Source organism: Cebus imitator, unplaced genomic scaffold (genome assembly GCF_001604975.1).
Source record: "Cebus imitator isolate Cc_AM_T3 unplaced genomic scaffold, Cebus_imitator-1.0 Scaffold443, whole genome shotgun sequence".
In the NCBI taxonomy this organism is placed as follows: Eukaryota; Metazoa; Chordata; class Mammalia; order Primates; family Cebidae; genus Cebus; species Cebus imitator.
Genome location: NW_016107758.1, coordinates 1,199,066 through 1,218,330, shown reverse-complemented (window position 1 = coordinate 1,218,330; position 19,265 = coordinate 1,199,066). Strand labels below are relative to the sequence as shown.

The 19,265-nt window shown below is 58.6% G+C and overlaps 1 protein-coding gene across 21 annotated transcripts in view; it reads right to left on the bottom strand.

Moving 5' to 3' along the window:
- KIF1A (kinesin family member 1A) overlaps positions 1–19,265 on the bottom strand; it is a 111,264-nt gene that overhangs the window by 73,391 nt on the left and 18,608 nt on the right. For all 21 annotated transcript variants that reach the window (XM_037732158.1, XM_017510740.2, XM_037732157.1 and 18 more), the window contains exons 2-7: positions 12,280–12,446; positions 4,184–4,260; positions 3,046–3,225; positions 2,282–2,347; positions 1,562–1,740; positions 267–378 (exon numbers count right to left, since the gene is read on the bottom strand). In XM_037732158.1, the coding sequence (XP_037588086.1) occupies positions 267–378; positions 1,562–1,740; positions 2,282–2,347; positions 3,046–3,225; positions 4,184–4,260; positions 12,280–12,385 (720 nt within the window). In that variant the 5' untranslated portion in view covers positions 12,386–12,446. The remainder of the gene's footprint in view (positions 1–266; positions 379–1,561; positions 1,741–2,281; positions 2,348–3,045; positions 3,226–4,183; positions 4,261–12,279; positions 12,447–19,265) is intronic.

Sequence of the window (19,265 nt, the reverse complement as noted above, 5' to 3'; positions counted from 1 at the left end):
ACACCACAGGCCAGGACTCCCCTCGGTGCCCGATGCCCCCTGCTGAGATGAGGGGGCCTTGCAGGCCTGGCTGACCCCCACTGAGGCGCGCAATGGGCTGGGGACGTTCCTACCTGGTGCCAGCGTCAGCATAAGGACACTGCCCCCCCCCGCAGGCGGGCATCGGGCATGACGTCCTTGTGCTGCCCTCACTGGCCTGACCTCCACCCCTACCCTGACCACCACCCGCTGCCCTCGGTGGCACCACCACGCGGCTGCACGCTCACTTTCTCTGTGGTGATGTTGGTCTCTGCATCATGGCGCTTCTGGGTGAAGATGATGTTGAAGACGGCGTGGGAGCGGCTGCTGGTCTCATTCATGTTGGTGGCCGCCACGGTCCTGAGGAGCAGAAAGCCACACACGGTTACCCCTCATCCTGTGGCCAGGCGCAAGGTCACCAGTGGTACCAGCCCTCTGTACCAGGTCATCGGGGGGCAGCTCCCCCAGACCCCAGGAGCCGCCCTGCCTGGGCTGGCATTGACGCTGCCTCCTGCCAAGGCTCCAGCAGGGCCCATGGCCACCTGCCCACAGTGGTGTTCACAGACTCAGCCCCCGCCTGGCATCTTTAGGGCAGCAGTGACTGGGGGAGCCTCCCACTCCTGGGCACACAGAAGCCCATGCAGCACCCAGCTGGGCAGGAGCCCTCCAGAGCCGTGATGTGGGAGGGGAAGGGGCATCCACTGCCCACCCCACCACGGCCCACACCTGAGGCTCTGGGAAGCCCAAGGAGCCCGCCACTCCCCACAGGAGGTGGCACAGGTCAGCGGTGGTGTCCTCCAGAACAGGAAGCCTGAGGCTGCTGAGGGTGGCCTGAGGTTGGTCCCGATGCCACCCTGACCTGCCAGGGACCTCAGGGAAGGCTCCCAAGACTCAGCCCACAGTGTGCAGTGGCACAGGGCCCGGCTCCAGCACGGTGTCATGGTGACAGCCAGGGCGCACTGAGGGCCTCGTCAGGAATAGCATCCCCCCACTGGTCCTCCCAGGGCCACCAAGGGGGTGCAGGATGGCAAGGAGTGTGACTCCCAATCTCCGACCTCAGGAGCTGAGAGTGACAGGGGTCATCGCCTTACCCTCAGGAAGTCCTGGGGGGTGGAGGGGGGAGGGTCTGTTGCCATGACAACCAGGGCATCTGGGCAGAAGGCCCAAGGCAGGGGAGGCCAAGCAGCCGGGTTGTTCATGGCGGCAGCCCTGTGTGGCCGCCCCTCTCCACGCACACCCCGGCCCTAGCACACTGGCCCTGCTGCCACAGATGCTGCCAGCACCCCCCAGGCACCCGGGCTGGAGGATGCAGGCCCCCATGAAGGAGCAGCCCGTAGATGTCACAGTGTCCCCTGCACAGGGGGAGCTCTCAGCCTCTCCCGGGCTGGCACAGGCCTGAAGGGCTCAGGCTCAGGAGGGCACACCTCCACTGGGGCATGCACAGACCCCAGAGAAAAGGGCTGAGCCCAAAGCGAAGGGGTTTCCTCCCAGGAGAGGTGGTGGGACAGGAGGGCAGGGAGGGCCAGCAAGTCCCCCAACCCACCTGGCCTTGTTCCCTGAGTCCATGAGGTCCTGGATGTCATTGTAGGAGGTGACAGCCAGCTTGGAGAGGTCTTCCACGTAGGGCCCCAGCAGTGGGTGCTCCCTTACCCGGAGGTTCCCCTTGTTCTTGGGGTTCAGGAGATCACGGACACGCTCACAGTAAATCTCCATGTAGCTGACCTGCAGGGCAGAGCCAGGCCATCAGGGACCCCTGAGGTCGGGGAGTGGGGCCGTCACTGGGGGGACCCCTGAATGAGGGGGTGGGGTCACCATCAGGACCCCTGAGTGAGGGGGTGGGGACTGCGTGCTGAGCTGGGGGCACATGCAGAGGGCTGCCTGTCTGCAGCCCCGTGTGCACGTACGAGGCAGGGGTGTCAGTGTGGCCTCCCTCCCCGCGGCCATCCTGGGCTCTAGGACACAGGCGTGCCGGGGCACCTCAGGCATGGCAGGCATGGCCAGGCCTTGAGCTCTGAGGTGCCGGCCTCTGCCCCGGCACAGACCAGCTGCTGGAGAGGACCCTGCTGGGCGGGGTTCCCTGGCCGTTCTGTGCTTTGGGGGACTCGAGCCCTGCCCAGGCCTGCCGTCTTGCACTTGGAAGAGCGAGGGACAAGCTGGGTGCACAGACCAGTGGTGGGCACTCACGTGGCATGAGGAAGGCACTGCCAGCCCCTCGGGTTTCCCATCCCTGCCCTGGGGCCGACGGCGGGAGGCGGGGGCCTACCTCCACGGAGTAGGACATGTTGTCATTGCTGGTGTCATTGATCCGAGAGAAGAGGTCCTCGCAGAGCTGCAGGAATGGGGATGGTCAGCAGGGGAGGGCTGGGGCTGCTCCCTGGATCCCCCGCTGGGGTGCTGTGGGCAGCCTGCGCCAGGCAGGGTCTACCTTCTCAGGCCCCTCGTGCACCCTCGCCACACACATGTCATGATAAAGGCACTGAGGCAGTCTGTAGCCAAGGAGCCGCGGTCTCCCTCTTAACTCAGGGGTCCCTGGCTGATATCTGACCCTTTCCTGTGGGTCGCTTGCCCCTCGCCCTGGCTCCGCCATCCCACAGATACCCCAGCGACCTCCCTTCCCTCCACAGGCAAAGAAGTGGTGACCAGCTCAGGCCCAGAGACCTGCCCAGGGGGATGGCAAAGGAGGAGCTGCTGTGTCTCGGTGTTCGGTCACCCCGTCCTGAGCACGCTCTCTGCCCGCACTGCCAGCCCCCACACCCCCGAGATCAGCTGCCCCAGCCACGGCTCTCCCGCTGCCCTGTCTAACATGCATGATCAAGGTGGACCCTGTCAAGGCCAGGCCCATCGTGCACTGGGGCCTGGGTCAGCAGTTTCACGGCCACCCCTGGCTCTCTCACCTGCCCAGCCCTACCCTTGACCCAGCTGGCCTTCCCCTCCCCAGTCCCTGCTCTCTGGGGACTGCTCTCAGGGGTGCCTGGCCCGGACTTCTCAGTATCAACTGGGCCCGCCCCGCCCGCCCCCGCCTCGTGCCTGCGGGATGATGCCCTGCTGGTCCTTCTCCTGCTTGCCCATCATGGTGTAGGACTTGCCGGCGCCCGTCTGCCCGTAGGCGAAGATGCACACGTTGTACCCCTCAAAGGCGTGCTGCAGCATCTCCTCACCGATGTCCCGGTACACCTGCTTCTGCGAGGCGTAGTTGATGTCCTCGGGCTGGGGACGAGGAGGAGACGAAGCTGCAAGAGGCTGGCTCCCCCGGAGGCTCAGCCCATCGTGTCCAAGGAGCCAGGGGTACCAGGCAGCAGAGCGGGGAGGGTCGCCTGACCTCATCCGAATCCTGCCTGGGGGACAGCTCCTGGAGGAGGGGCCCTCTTTGTCACAGGTGAGGGATGAAGAGTGGCCGCCAGGCGGGAGAGCGGATTCCAGCAGAGGGAACAGCCCATGCAAAGTCCCAGAGGTGGGACCTCAAAAGTTCTGTGTGACTGTGACAAGCAGGGGTGACAAGAGCTGGGGCAAGGGACAGGGTGCAAGGCCCAGAGACCCCACAGGCTGAGCTGCGGTGCCTGGACACTGTCCTGAGGGCAGCGGGGCACTTTAGGCAGGGGGACAGCATGGCTGGCTGGGGTCATCCTGGAAGGAGGACTGTCTGGATGTGGTGGGCAGAAGCGCGGAGCCTTGGGGCTGCTACAGGGGGCAGGTGCTCGGAGATGTAGATATGAGGGCCCTAGGTGAGGAGGCTGCCTGCCTTCTAGGAGGGTCCGGGAGGTGGCAGGTGGAGGACAGGGCCCCGTGTGGACTGGATGGGGGAGGGGGGAAACAGAAGAGTCCAGGTGTCTCCTGGGCTCCCAGCGTGCAGGGCACAGATGCCAGGCAGGCCCAGGGTCAGCTCTGGGCATTCTGGCTGTGGGATGTCTGGAGAAGTCACCAGCAGCTGGACAGACACACAGCTCTGACCCTGGAAACCACCCACAGGGAGCTGACGGCCCCTCAGGCCTGCAGCCTCCATCACTGCCTTAGCCGGGGACGCTGAGTGGAGCAGGGTCCAGGGGAGCTGGGTGGGGTTCTTGCCCCAGCTAGAGGGGAATGAGCGGCTCAGAGAGGCGGAGGGACCCCGAGGGCCCCATGGCTCCACACTGCTGCCCGCCTCCCCCGACCCGGGGCCCCGGCTCACCGACGTGTGTGACCAGTAGGAGTAGTCGAAGCTGAAGCTTTTGGGAGTCTCCTTTGGCTGTTTGGGGTTAATGATGGCTGCAGGAAGGAACGCAGGTGTCAGTGCTGTGCTGGGAGGGACCCTGGCCAGCTGGCGTCGACACTTCACGGTAGGGAGGTGGTCCTAAGAGGCCTCGGGCCCCAGATGAGTCAAGCCCGCAAATCGGAGGGGACCTAGGCCCCCACGCCCAGCCGGGTGAGCTGTCTCTACCCCGTCTTCATGGTGGGCCCTGACACCCACGAATGCCCGAGGGCGTCACTGTACCAGCCTGCAAGCATCCGTGTCATTCTCCCACCCAGTCCAACTGGCTCCCTCAAAGGCAGCCACCCTGGAGGCCCCTTCCCTGCATCGAGCCGAAGCCCCTCCATCTCTGCGGCCCACCCTGGGCTCACAGCGCCTGCCCCTGCCCAGGCCCTCAGGCTCTGGCTCGGCTCTTGCACGCCCGAGCACTGGGAGCCTGGGCATCTGCCACGTTTGTGCCATGCCTGTGTGGCTCCTTCTAGGTTTGCCGCTCTGGACAGAGCTCTTTGGGACTGACCTCTGCCTGAGTCCGTCTCCCTCCTCCCTCATTCACTCAACTTTAAGCCCAATTCCAGGCCCCCTGGGCTGGCTCCGGGCAGTGCCCACAGAATGCTGTTCATCAAACCCAGAGAAAATCCATGAACACGTGATGATGCCACCACCCACAGCCGGTGCCTGGGGGGCGTCCCAGGAGCTGCCCCAGAATGACTGTCCCAGGAGGTCCCCCAGCCACATGGCCTGCAAGTGTCTCAGGAGCCCAGCAACCCACCACCACCTTCCAGCCTTGCCCCCAGCGTTTCCCAGGCCCGGGACGGAACTGCACCCCGCAGGCTGTGAGTCCTCAGTGGCCGGAAGGACAGGATGTGCACCCTGGAACACGATCTGAACCGTGTTGACAGAGGCCTGGAGGCCTGAGGCAGTCCCCTCTCAGGTTCTCACACCCAGGAGGAACCCTGGCCCGTCCTGGTCGGGGGTCCCGGAGACCACCACCATCACGCCATCATGCCATCAAGCCTGAAGAACGAAGCCCTCACGCCACCGCCCCAGCTGGCAGATGGAGGCTGGGGACAGAGGTCTGTCTGCCCTGGGCCGGTTTTTCTCAGCCAATGTGGGCCGGGGCCGTGCGGCACAGCCTCCAGGATGCCCGCACCCTCTACACCACCATGCACCCCGGGACCTGCCACCAGTGCCACGGAGAACAAAACACCCCTGTTATGAGTTAAACCATGTCCCCCAAATCCACAGTTTGAAGTCCTAACCCCTACTGTCTCAGAATGGGACCTCACTTGGAGGTAAACTCGTTGCGGAGGTAGTTGGGTGAAATGAGGTCCAACTCCATGAAGACGGGCCCTCACCTAGGGCGGCCACCTCCTCACAAAAGAGATTTGGAGACAGACGTGCATGGGGAGGGCGCCATGAGAACACGAGGGCAAAGGTCAGGGTGAAGCCGGCAAGCCCCAGAAGCCAGGGGCCCTGGACGGTGCCCCTCATGGCTCGGAAGCAGCCGCCCCTGCCACCTGCTGGAGCTCAGACGTCTGGCCCGCAGGATCACGAGACAGCACACTTCTGCGTGTGGTGCTTCCTTATGGCAGCGTGGGGCACTGAGACCCTGTCCACCTGTCCACACTCCGTGGCTGCTCCAGGCTCCGTGGTGCCTGGGTCATGCTCTCTGGCCATGAGTCCTGCTGACAGCATAGGCGTCACTGGCAGCCCTGTCCCCAGGGCACATCCAGCTTCCGGTCCCACCTGGGCCTCTGTCCCAGGCCTGAGGATTTACAGGAAACACTCAGGTACCCTGGGCAGCCAGCAGGAGGGAGCCGGGGACTGAGCGTCACAGCCCTGTCCTTGGAGCCGAGGGGCCACATCCGTGCTGTGTCCAGGAGCAGAGGCAGGGAGGAGGCCGAGCTGCCTGCCAGGACCCAGGTAACAGCACCTGTGGCGCCACCTCCAGAGCCCCCAGCACGGATCAGCCATCAACCAGTGCTCTGGGAACAATGGCAGCGCCTTCCCAAGCTCAGCCCAGCTGGGCCTCCCAGCTCGACACAGCCCCGTGACCCCTGCTCAAGCCAGCAACACCCACCCTGTCTACCTCCTCCCCTCACCCATGGCACTCAGGCCCAGTTCCCCGCACAGGCTGGGCTCCCATCCCCACACCCCCACCTGCCCCATCCACCCCCTCCTCACCCAGCTGCAGAGAGCTGTGCCCCTCCCCACGCCCCAACCCGCCCTTGCTCCTTGTCCCACCCTTGCCCAGCTTTGGGTGCCAGCCTTGCTCAGATGAAGCCCCTGTGCCACACTCAGGTGGCCATGAGTTCCCTGAGGTGGGGGCCCCCCTGGGACAGGGCACAGGTGGTGCCCAAGGAATGCCAGGTAGGCAGGGGACTGAGGGCAGCATGGCTGAGTGGGCGGGACTGGGGCCCAGTCGCAGCTGTAAATGGCCCATGGGAGAATCCCTCAGGCCTGCTTGTCCTGGGCCCTCATCCCTCCCAGACACTGTTGTGGCTGGAACCACCACCCCGCCCTGTCCCCATCCCCTCAGGCCACGTATTGTGTTTGAGACCACCCCCCCACCGGCCCTGTGTTGTGACTGGGGCCCCCCACCCCACCCTGCCCCTGCCACCCCTCCCACACCCTGTGCTATGGCTGAGAACTATCCTCTGTCACTACAGATGGGCCCCAAGCTCCAGAGGGGGATGTCTTCTCCACAGGTCACATGACACAGCCAGACTGGAAGCCAGAGTCCCCGAAACACCTCCCAGCCTGGGGCAGGGTCTGCTGCCCACACAGCCTGCACGGAGTCTGCTGGAGAAAGGGCTTGTTTTTGCCAGGGCCTGGAATTCTTTCCTCGCGCAGATTTGAGGAGGGAGGAGGGAGAAACAGGTCCTCCCGGGGCCTGCTGGGCTGGGCTCCTCGACCAGCCCCTTTAGGGCCCCCATCCCCTCCTGCCCGGGCTCCGGCCAGGCCCCCAGAGCTGGCCCTTCTGAGGCCACTGAGCTGCCCAATTCCAGGCAGCCTTCCCAGGGCTCTGCGCAGGCCTGCAAAGGGCTGGACGCCCGCCGGGACAGGACAGAGACGGCGGGCGGGGATTGGGATGCTGGAGGACGGGCAGGGGCAAGGAACGGATGCAGCTGTGTTCTCAGTCCCCGGGTCCCTGTGGCCTTGAGCACCAGGTGCGAGGCTGGACCAAGCTGGCTGTCCGCATCGGAGCATGCTGTGGGCCGAGTGTGTCCCCAGATCCATATGCAATGCCCTGACCCCAACCAGATGGCACTTGGAGGTGGGGCCTTGTGGGGGCATGAGGGACCTCGTGGGGGGGTGAGTGGCTTTAAAGGAGGGGAGGGGACCGAAGCTCGCTCGGCCAGGCGAGGTCGCAGCAGGAAGGCAGCCCTCCCACGATCCAGACCCGCAGGCACCTTGATTGCACTTCCGCCTCCAGGCCACTGAGAAGGGAACGTTGCTGTTTAAGACGCCCACCCTGCAGCGCCCTGGATGCCAGAGTCTGGGCTCCAGAACAGGGGGAGACACTTGTGTCGTTTGAAGCCACTCGGTGTGTAGCTCTTTGTAACAGCAGCCCGGGAGACCACACAGGGGCCACTGCTCCCTGTGCAGAGGGGTTTCCTGTCTCCCGGACTGCTCAGGATTGGGGGAGCCCACAGTGGCGGCCCGGGCCTGGGGTCACACCCAGTCTGGGTCCAGGTCACCTCCTGTGGGTGAGGGCAGAGATGAGAGGCCTCAACCCTGGGCCTCCGAGTGCAAAAATGATTGGGGACCTCGGGGGTACCCAGCACCACCCCTCGCTACTGCACGGGTGGGGAAACTGAGGCCCAAAGGGATGCCATCTAGCCAGGATCACACAGCTAGTGAGTCATGAGCACAGCCACGCCCCTCACTCCAGAAGCTCACTTCAGAGCGGTCCGCATCCCCAGCCAGCCTCAGCATCTGCAGAGCGGCTCAGGGCCTCAACGCCCTCCGGTCCCCAGGGCAGAGCATGTGACGTGAGGAGAGAGGAGGAGGGCAGCAGTCACACCGGCTCCACCCCTAAGCCAGCCTGCAGCAGCTCGGCCAGGCCGGACCGGAGCGCACCTCAGACGGCTCGGCCGGCTCACAGAACCACCAGCTTCGGTGCATTAAAGGAAGTGGATTCTTTCTGTAGTGGCGATTACAGGACCACGTTAGATTTACTTTCAAATGCTTCCAGTTTCTGCGCCACAGTGGAGCTACAAGGCACGCTTTAGGGTGGGGCCTCTCCTCATGTTTTGAGACTGCCAGGCAGGGCAGGCCGACCAGGTCACTGCCCCATGACATCCTCTGAGAGGCCCGGCACAGCCCCCAACACCCTCCAGGCGGCTGACGCAGCAGCCAGCGCAGCCTCTCCCGGTTCTGTTGAACCGAGCTGCAGCTGAGCGGTCATCTGGAACAGCGGCTCCTTGGCAGGGGGGCATCGCCCACACCTGTCTCATGCCGGGTCTGCAGGTGTCCTCCTGGGGCTTGTTCTAGAACACCCTGGCCCCTCGACCTCCAGGAGAAAAGCCCATGACCGCTTCCTCCGGCAGGCTTCCCTGCACCAGAGCTAGAAGGCACCCTCCTCTCCTGGCTCCTTCAGCCTTTCACCCAGATTTCTTTCTGACACGGCTTCCAGCACTTTCTCCCAGAACCGGCACTGATTTGCTTTCTCCAAAATGAAAACAGCTTTTCTAGAGATTTTTCCTGATTGTCCGTTATTCTGCCACTCACTGCCCTCCCCGCACCCAGCTGTCTCCCGCGCAAACGCATGTCCCGTGCACACAGGACCTGCCGTGCGTGGGTGCCCGTCTGCCCTTTACCTACACACAGTCTCGCTCTCCGGCTCTGTGCCGACTTTGCCGCCTTCACCGCAACATCGTGTACCATTTTCCCAAGGCTGCAAACACGAAGCTTTCAGGAGCACTCAAGTCCTCGGCTGGGATAGACTTAAGGTCCCATCAGCAGCTCTCAGCGGGCGGGCATTTGGACAGCTGCCCTGGGCTTGATAAAACAGTGCCAGGGCCAGGCACGGTGACTCACGCCTGGAATACCAGCACTTTGGGAGGCTGAGGCGGGTGGATCATGAGAGTTCAAGACCAGTCTGGCCAACACAGTGAAACCCCATCTCCACTAAAAATACAAAAATTAGCCAGGCATGGTGGCAAGTCCCTGTAGTCCCAGCTACTCGGAGGCTGAGGCAGGAGAATCGCTTGAACCTGGGAGGTGGAGGCTGCGGTGAGCCGAGGTCACACCACTGCAACACCAGGGTGAACGTTTTCACCGCACGGCTTTGAACCCTTGCTGGATGATCTTTGTTGCATTCCATTGTTTCATTTCATGCAAGCAGCATGGTGGGGTCGGCATCACCCATCTGATATCCATCACCAGACTGCCCCCAGCAAGCGGCCTGGGTGCCTGTGTCTGCCACCTCACAACCCGCCTTTTGCATGCGGGCCAACCTGGGCCCCAGCTTTCTTGGCGTGTCCTTGGCTACAGTGGGCAGGACACTGATCTCATGTGTGGTCTTGGCTCTGTGGCTCTTCGGTTTCCTGAGGATGAAAGCGACGATGTCTGAAACATTCCGGGTGTCTGGGAGGAAACGCCCTGGTGGGTTCTCTCCCCCAGGTCTGGGTCCACGGCCCTTCCTCCTCCTTGGTTTCAGAACCCCGCAGACGTCTGCTTTGGTTTGGTGACTCTTGGAAGATGCTGGTGTCTTGCACATGTTCACCTTTGAGAAAGGGAGGCTCCTTCAGGACCTACTAGTGGCCCAAAAAGACTGTAGGGCTCCTGCGTTCCCCTGCTGACCTCCTGGACCTGCCTGGACTTCTGCTCAGAGCTTAGTGGGGAGCAGAGGCTGCTGGCACACAGGCAAAATCCCAGAACTCCGGGCTCTTCGGGGCCAGGCAGAATCCAAGCATCTGAAGCAGGCGTCGAAGGAAACGTGGCTGCCCACAGATGTGGCTCAGGCCTCTGGCTCCTAAGCCCTGGGGTAAAGCTGGTTCGGCCTTGGTTCTCTGGGCCAGAGGAGAGGGTGGAGTGAGGCAGGCAAAAACCACTGGGGCGTGAGGTCTGGGACCCAGGCCTGCACTGCTGTCTCTGAACCAGCAGCTCTGGGGAAGCGGGGTTGGGCTGGCGCAGCCTCGGCCAGACCACCTTTCAGCAGGTGGGCAGCGCCGCCAATGTCCAGGTCTTGGCAACACTGGTTCCCCTCCAGGCTGCACCCTCCCGCTTCTGGAGCCTATGAGGGGAAATGCAAACTGGGGAAGCTGCCCACCCAGTGCCCCTGGAGGCCCGGCCAGGGGCAGGTTGGAGGCTGCAAGGGGGCCAGTGGCCCACTCCGGCCGTCACTTCAGGGACGCCCGCCCCAGCCCGCCCACCTGCCCCGCCCTGTCCTCCAGTGTCTGGCCTGAGGCTGGGCCATCCCCAAGGTTTAGGGACAGGAAGGGCCCATCTCTGAGACTTTGTTCTTTCAGCCACTCAGCTTCTGGTAGTCTTCAGCTGCTCCATGGGGTCTGGTCCTTGTCACTGTGCCCACATGCAGGACTGAGGTGGCAGCTGTGCGGCTGGCACCCAGTGGGGGTGGAAGGGCATTCCCAGGGCCCTCCCTGATGTCCTGGGACAACTTACAAAGAGCCAGCGGCATGGCACAGATGCCCTCTGCCCACCCAGGGTCACAGTGCTCCTGGTCACTTCCGCCTGGAGTCAAAGTTCACACCCAGAGCCATGGTTCACACCTGAGGTCACCTTTCCACCCGGAGTCAGAGGCTTCCCACTTAAAGGCAAGGGTCCTGCCACCTGAGTACTTTTTCCAACCCCAAAGTCCCGGCCTGCAGTCAGCTAAGGCCCTCCTGGACAGGATGACCCGGCGCCACACTGTGTTTGTCCAAGGGCCCCGGCAAGGCCAGGCCCCAGCACAGGGGCCACCCACTTGGAACGCACCTTCGTCAGCCTCCCCGCAAGCCCCCCCACTGTCCCACAGTGCGTCAGGACCGCCTCCCAAATAAACTCTTGGCACCCAAATCCTTGTCTCTGGGTCTGTTTCCAGGGATCAAACAGACAAAAGAATTCACCTCACAGAACAGTCAGGATGCAGACGCGAAGTGCACTGGGGCCACGGCCACAGGAGCGCCCACACCCTGGAGGTTAGCAGGGTCTCTGCAGCCTGCCCACTGCAACATGAGTAGCCACAGAGCTCCATGGGCTTCTGGAAGGATCTCCCCTAGGCCACACCCACTTCCACAGGACCCAACAGAGCCCAGAGCATCCCAGCAAGACCTGAATCTTCAGCCCCTGAGCAGGCCTCAGAGGCCAAACCTAGGGGGGAAGTGTCCGCGGGCCCTGAGTGCCCTCCCCCCGGGGCGCCCCCTCCACAGGTAGGTAATAGATGACGGGGTGCTGGATGGGTGCAGATCACAAGTGAATGGGAGGCTCTGTCACTGTCCACATCCTGAAGACCAGGTGGCTGTTCATGTCACCACTCTGTGCAGCTGACAGCACTTGAGCCTGTGACGGCGGCAGCAGCAAAGGCCCCAGCACAAACCACCCTGCTGAGCCCTGCCAAGCCCAGCCAGCCATAGAACTGAGAGATGACAATTGGTTCTTGCTCCAAGACACTGATATGGTTGGGATACGTGGCAACACATATGGGCGTCCTTATAAGAAAGCCAGACCCAGCGATGGGTGTCCGTATAAAAAAGCGCTACGGAAGCAGAGACACAGACACACAGAGAAGCCCGGGTGACGACAGAGCAGAGAGCACAGCGACGCAGCTGCAGGGCAAGGTGGCCGGCAACCGCCAGACCCCGGAGAGGGCAGGAAAGATCCTCCCTAGGAGCTCAGAGACAGTGAGGCCCTGCTGACACCTTCACTTTGGACTTCCGGCCTCCAGAGCCGGGAGCGTCAGTATCTGTTCGTAGAAGCCCACCACGGTTGGGGGGAGTTTGCTGCAGCAGCCCCAGGACACCCTGCACCACAGAGACAAGGAGGGGGACGCTGCTCTTGGGGCCTGGGCCAGGCCGACTGCCGATACTCACTGGTGGTGCTTCCAGACATCTGAATGATGCACTTGGAGTCACGGCTCATTTCCCGGGAATTGAAGGGGCGGACCCTCACCGCCACCTTCACCGAAGCCCCGGCCATCTCGGTGGCCTTTGCTCGTCACTCCTCGCAGTGGTGGGAGAATCAGTGAGCAGGGAATCACCTGGGAAAAAGGGAAACATGAATTAGAAACAACATTGAAGAGGCAGGACCCACACTCTGCCGCAGCTGAAGCCACAGGCCTTCCCCACTCCCTTCCAAAGTCCCCCGCTGTGACACATGAGTGGGGTGGAGTCCACAAGGAGGGGGCAGCACAGATCATTCTAGAAACCAGGAGCCCAGCGGGACTAGTGGAATCTGGCTTCGAAAGCCTGGGGAAGCTGGAACCTGACAAAAGAAACAAAGCGACCTCGGTGTGAATGTGAAGGTGGCCTTCACTCCCTCCCACGGCACAGTCCCCAAGCGGGGGCTTCCCCTGCGGACACAGGCCCGGTGGGCTCCATGCCAGGTCCATGCAGGCCCCAAGAGCCAGTGCGGGCTCAGATCAACACGTCAAGGATGCTTGAAAATGGCACAGTGTTCCAGAATGCCCCATCACACCCTGTGTGGAGTGCCCGCTGGTGGCCGCATCAGCAGCAGAAGGGTCTGTGAATTGGCAAGGAGGACTTTACTCAGAAATGAACAGAACAGGACAGACAGCCCTAAGCAATGGGACAAAAGTCAATGTTTTCAGCCACATTTCCTGCTGGTAGTTTATGCGGAAGGAGGAGCGGAACATTCCCGAAGGCCCCACTGAGGAGGGGCAGCCCGTGAGTCACGGGGAACTCAGTACAAGCCAGGGCTGGGGGGCCGGCCTGGGCCTTGCCTTTATTCCAGCCGTGTGACTCAGCTTCCTGGGCCCCAGTGTACCTTCTGTGAAATGACAGGGTGGCGGTCAAGAACCCCAAAATGGTTTGGCCTCTCGGGTGCTAGGGCTCTGAGGAAGGCCGATGAAAACTCCCCGCAAAGCAATGACAAAGCAGCTACCGCAAAAGGTTTTTCTGGGCAGACCTCCCACACGCTACGGTTTCCCCCATGGGACTTGGGGCCTGAAGGATGGGGCTCCTGGGCACAGGGGGAGGGACAGGCTCGGGACAGAGCTGCTGGTTACAGGAATGGCCAGAGCTCCATGAAGCAGCATCCATGCAGGCCAGCATGAAGAGGTTTCCACCAGCTGCTGTCTCCAGCACTCCAGGGTGCCCGCTAAGTGGTGAGTCCCCCATCACCAGAGGCATCCAATGAGAGCAAAGGCTAGGTGGCCTCCCTGAAGCCCTCCCACACTGAGATTCCATGAAAAGGCAACCTTGCGCCTGGTCGCCCCCGCCCATAAGTGCCATCCTTGGGAGAATCTGGCCAAAAGGCCCCTTCCGACAGTGCTCCAGCCTCGTAGCTGTGAAGAAGGGACAAGCCCCTCTGGGCTGCCCCTGGAAACCCCAGGGTCAAGAGCAGGAGGGTCTGTCTGCAGAAGGAAAGGGGCACAGTGAGCCTGGGACCAGGGCAGGTGCTGAGCTCCCGGACCCCGCCCCGGCCACCCCCAGGCTCCCCAGAACTCCTCCGCAGAACACACAACACGCTGGATGTGGGGCAGGGCTGTCCCTCCAGCAAACAGCTCTTCTAGAGGCTGCAGGAGAGGGGAGGTGCCAGGCCACCCTACGGCTAAGTGCGGACAAGTTCCTGCTGTGGTTGGACTCATGCCACCTGCAGGGCAGCCCCTTAGAGCCACAGATGCAGCCATGTCTACACTCCAGAGTGCTTCCGCCACGACCTCTTCCCCTCATGGCCAGGAGTGGCCGCCAGCGTGGACGGAGGGATGACCTCTGAGAATCTGTGTTTGCTTGTGTTGAAAATCCCTGTACTTTTAAAACTGGAACAAGTCTCAGGACATTGGAGCCGGGATGGAGAGAGGGACAGGCAAGCTCACGTGTCCCTGGTGAGAGCACAAACCCGCAAGGTTTCCAGCGAGCGCTCTGCAGCACACCTGGGGCCTTTAAAAAGTCTGTGTCCTTTGACTCAGTAATCCCAAGTACTGACATAGGAAGTACTCAGAAATTAAGAAGACATTTATGAAAAGCAGATGTTATTCAACACCACGAAGTTTCCAGTTCTCCCCAGATTTAGCTGTATAAGTTCAGTGCAATTCCAATAAGCAAAATATTCCAACAGGACTTTCAGTGGAATTTGGCAGGACAAGAGAATTTTGAAAAATGAGAACAAAGAGGGGAAACATCCCCTACCAGCTCTCCATCTATATCCTACGGAGTACGACCGTTTCCAAAGTCTAGAAACGACATGTGAACAGACTAAGCATGTCCACAGGCAGACACACACGCACACACACGTGCACACGTGCACACGCACACGTGCACACGTGTACACAGGTGCACACACACACATGCACACACACATCCATTGAAGAAAAAGGTATCAATTGAGGTAATGATGTAAGATCAGTATTGGGACGACTGGCCATCCCAAACTGTAAAAAATAAGGCTATTGTATAACTTGATCTTTGAAATGTAAAAGCAGTGGAAGGACACAGAGAAGCCTCTGTTCTGGCTCTGGGGTGCAGAATATTCACACCGCGACGCAGGGCAAGCACAGGAGGCCTGGTGGGTGCGGAGGCAGACCAGTGCCCGCGCAGGAGGCCTGACACGACGCCGGGCGTGGGGAGGAATCCAAATCCGAATCCCAGCGGAGCCGCCAGCCAGCATTCCTGAGGACGGGCTGCCAAGGCAGGAGCCGGCCTCTGAGCACCGCCTCCGCGGCACATTTGCATTCTGCTTGCGGGGCAAGAGGCTGGGAATCTGGAGTCTTCCCAGACGGAGGGCCGTTGCTGAGGGACGGAGGAAGCTGCAGAGCTTTTGGGCAAGAGAAGGAAACTTGAGAGGCCACGATCCCGGAAGAGAGAGATGAAGAACTAAGATGAACAAACCCCCAGTCCCTCCCTTCAGACATTTGCCAGACTCTGAAGGTAGGAGACGTGGGGTTTAAAATCCCAAGCTGAAAACCACAGAGGCATCTTGCACAGCCTCAGGGGCTAACAATGATTTGAGTTCCCGGTCCAGGAGGAGGACACCCAGTGACGATACCAGGTCTGGCTGAAAGCCCAGGAAGGTAGAGAACCTAAGGGCAGAGCCACAGCTAGGGCGAGTCTGAAAGCTACAGCCTGCCCTCACATGGCTTAATTCAAACCTCACTCTGGCAGCCTGGGAGAGAAAAGGGAAGCCATCCAGAACCTCTACGTGCTTTTGTTTTTATTTTTTCAAACCCAGGACAATCTCTGTACTCTACATTCTTTTAATAGGGAATGTGTGACATCCAATCAAAACTTAGAAGGTACAAAATAAGAAAGGACTCTGATTAAAAACAAAGAAGAAAAATAAAATATAAACATGTGAGAAAAAAAAGACACATACCTACACATGACCCAGATCTAGGAGTTATTAAACAAGGACTTTAGAACAACCCTGACTAATGTATTCAAAATAAGAGCAAAAAGGACAGAGGTAATAAATGGAAAATAGAGGACTGGAAACTATAAAAAATAATCAAATAGAAATGCTAGATCTGAAAAACACTATAACTAAAATTAGGAACTCAAGTGATTAGACACAGCTGAAGACAGTGTTAGTAAACTGGAGGACAGGTAATAGAAATACAGAAAATTTAAAACAGATAAGAATGGAAAATATAGACATGGCAGCCAGAAAAATAAGAGGGCACAGGGAAATGGTCAAACACGCCTGTAACTGGAATCTAAAAGGAGAAGAAATGGAAGGGGGGAGATGGTCTGAATGTCTGTGTCCCCACCTCATCCAGGTTCCTGTGTGGAGATCCTAACCCGCAAAGTGATGGTATTAGGAAGTGGGGCCTTTAGGAGGTGATTAGGTCATGACAGGGGAGCCTCATAAATGGGATGAGTGCCCTTAGGAAAGAAATGCCAGAGACACCCCTGACGCACCACGTGGGAACCGGGCAAGAAGGCCTCTGCAAGTCAGAAAGCAGATCCTCAGCAATGTGCCTTGCTTGTGAGCTTCCCAGCCTCCAGAACTGTGAAAAATAAATTCTGTTATTTATAAGCCACCCAGCTTACGATATTGTCGTTACAGCAGCCGGAACGGACCGAGACAGGGGAGAAGCAATATTTACAAAACTAACGACCACGGATTGTCCAACGCTGCGGAAGCACATCGACACGCAGGTTCAAGAAGCTCTGAAAACGCACAGCAGGGCAGACAAGAAAGCCACACAACACGCAGCACGGCGGAAATGCTGGGACCAAGGGTGAGGGCAGAGCGCTTACAGACAGCTAGGAAAATGGCGTAGAACCTTTAAAGGAGCAAAACTAAGACTGACAACTGACTTCTCAACAGAAATGATGGAAACCCAAAGACAAGGCTGCCAGGTTCCCACACGGCCACGAAAGGGCTCCAAGCAACCGTTGACATTCAGCCGTTCAGGACACGTGCTGTGATTTCAAGGGTGATCACTTAGAAAGTAGAACACTAATGTTTAATTAACAAACTCATAGAAAAATAACATAAAAATTTAAATGTATGAATCCAGTGGAAGGCAATGAAGGAGAAAAACAGCATCTGACAAGATAACGTCGAGTGGAAAGTAAAGAGTTAAGAGAGCAGATAAAAGCTGAACTCAGAACGAACTAAACACGCCAAGTAAAACATCAACAATCGTCAGACCACATTTTTCTAAAATTATATTCTGTTCGTAAGACACTCTACATACAAAGACAGAGAGAGGTTAAAATTAAAAGCATGAAAAAGTTTGCTTGTTCTATCAGCCACTGAGGAGGAGAAAGTGGAATCATACACGCTGTTCATTTAATTAATTATTTGTTCATTTATTTACAGACTGTGCCTGCTGTCTCCCAGGCTGCAGCTCAGTGGTGTGATCTCAGCTCACTACAGCCCGGCCTCCTAGGCTTCAGCAATCCTCCACCCGCCCAACTGCGGGCACGTGCTACCATGCCCAGATAATTTTTTTATTTTTTATTTTGTAGGGATTGGGTCTCACTGTGTGGGCCGGGCTGGTCTCGAGCTCCTGGGCTCAAAGGATCCTCCCATCTCAGCTCCCCAAAGTGCTGGGAATCCAGGTGTGGGTCGCCGTGCCCAGCCTCACACACATTCTTCTGAAGTGCACACAGAACGTGTACTACAGTTTGCCACATGCTGGTCCTAACACAAACTTCCACAAATGTCCATCTTAAATTCAGGTTATAAGGCAGACGTTCTCTGACCACAAGAGAATTATCCTCTACACCAGTAACCCCAAAAAATTCACCTGCAAAATAACCCAATTGCTCGTACACAAAGAAAAAAATCACACTGGATATTAGAAAATATTTGGAATGAGTGATAGTGAGATACATGTGAAAGCTGTGCAAAGGTCCTGCGGGACGCAGCCGGAGCAGGACTGACCAGGAAACGCACAGCCTTAAAAGCACAAGGGGTGGGGGCAGGGCGAGGGCGGCCCCACGCCATCCCCAGGTTGGTTCAGATCCCAGTGTCCCCAGGGGAGCTGCGGTTGGCCTGGGAAGCCTTTCGGGAGGTCACAATGCTTGCCTTGGGAGGGACCCAGGGTTCTGCTCCTGTGAATCTGCTAAATCAGTTACCATATGGGCCTGCTTCTCAGCACCCAGAATGTGGCTGCTGAGCGTTCTCTCTGTTTTTCACTCTTATGTGAGCGTTTCGGTCTTTCTTCAGTTTACCTTTACCTTCATTTTGTGGCATTTCAGGAAGGAGACATGATAAGTGGGTGAATACCATGAATAGGACGTTGAGAAAAATAAACCAAACATTTTCTAATTCCATTTACGTAACTGCTAAAGCAAGAACGAGCAGAACAGGCACATCACTTGGCAATATACGGCCAGATTTTAAAAACAGCTAAGAGAGTTGAAAAAAGTGCCTATGGCGGGCAAGGGCTGCTGATTTTCTAAACAGATTTTATACAATGTTTGATCGTCCATGCTGTGCTCACACTTAACCTAAAAAGAACCATTTTAAAAATCATTACCAAACAGTTGAGGTAAAATAAACAGAAATTCCTCATTTTGGTTGACAAACACTGGTGTGTGTGAATTCAAAAATCAGTTTTCTCGTTAAAATGAGTATTTCCCAACAGAGAGGAAAAGGGCTGAGCGGAGGCTTCCACTTCTGCGTGTGGCGGGTGAGACACCGTTCATTACAAAGACCTGGAAATTCAGGATCAATAACAAGGATATTCAGGATCCAAGAAGGAATTCAGGGTAGATAACAAACATCAGAAGAAAATGAGAGGACTCAGAAGGAAAGAAAAAAGAGGAAGAAGGAGATGAAATCAAGGTGGTGGCAAAGCTGCAGGCATCTGGTGACAGCAGGAACCCAGAGAATTGGGTTTCACCTGCCGTGGGGGGATGGGAGGAGGACCTCAGAGACACTTAGAGTGAGCGTCGGAACCAAGTCACCACGGAAATGGAATCCTTCAAAGCCACAACCTCTGCGAAATGGAAGGCTGGGTGAGAAGGGGGCACAGGGGAATGAATCTGAATGACGCTGAGCTCTAGGCGGAGAAAAAGCAAGTGCCACGGAGAAATTCAGGCCACAGGCCCGTCCTCATAAAGTTTGGGTTTCAAATTTACAACACCTGCATGATCAGTGGAACCCAAATCGAGAAGTCATCTCAGAGTGGTTCTCAGGGGTTAGCACGCAAAGCGCCTGGCAAAGCACACACCAGTCCTCCCAGGAGGCCCCAAGATTACCGCAGGGAACAGGATCGCCAGTCCCTACCACCAAACACTCAGGGAAGCAATTCATCATAAGCAAGAGTCACCAAAAAAGGAGAGAAGGAAGGGACAGGGAAAGGGAAGAAGGAAGGAGAGGGAAGAGGGAGGGAGAGGGAAGAGGGAGGGAGAGGGAGAGAGGGAGGGAGGGAGAGGGAGAG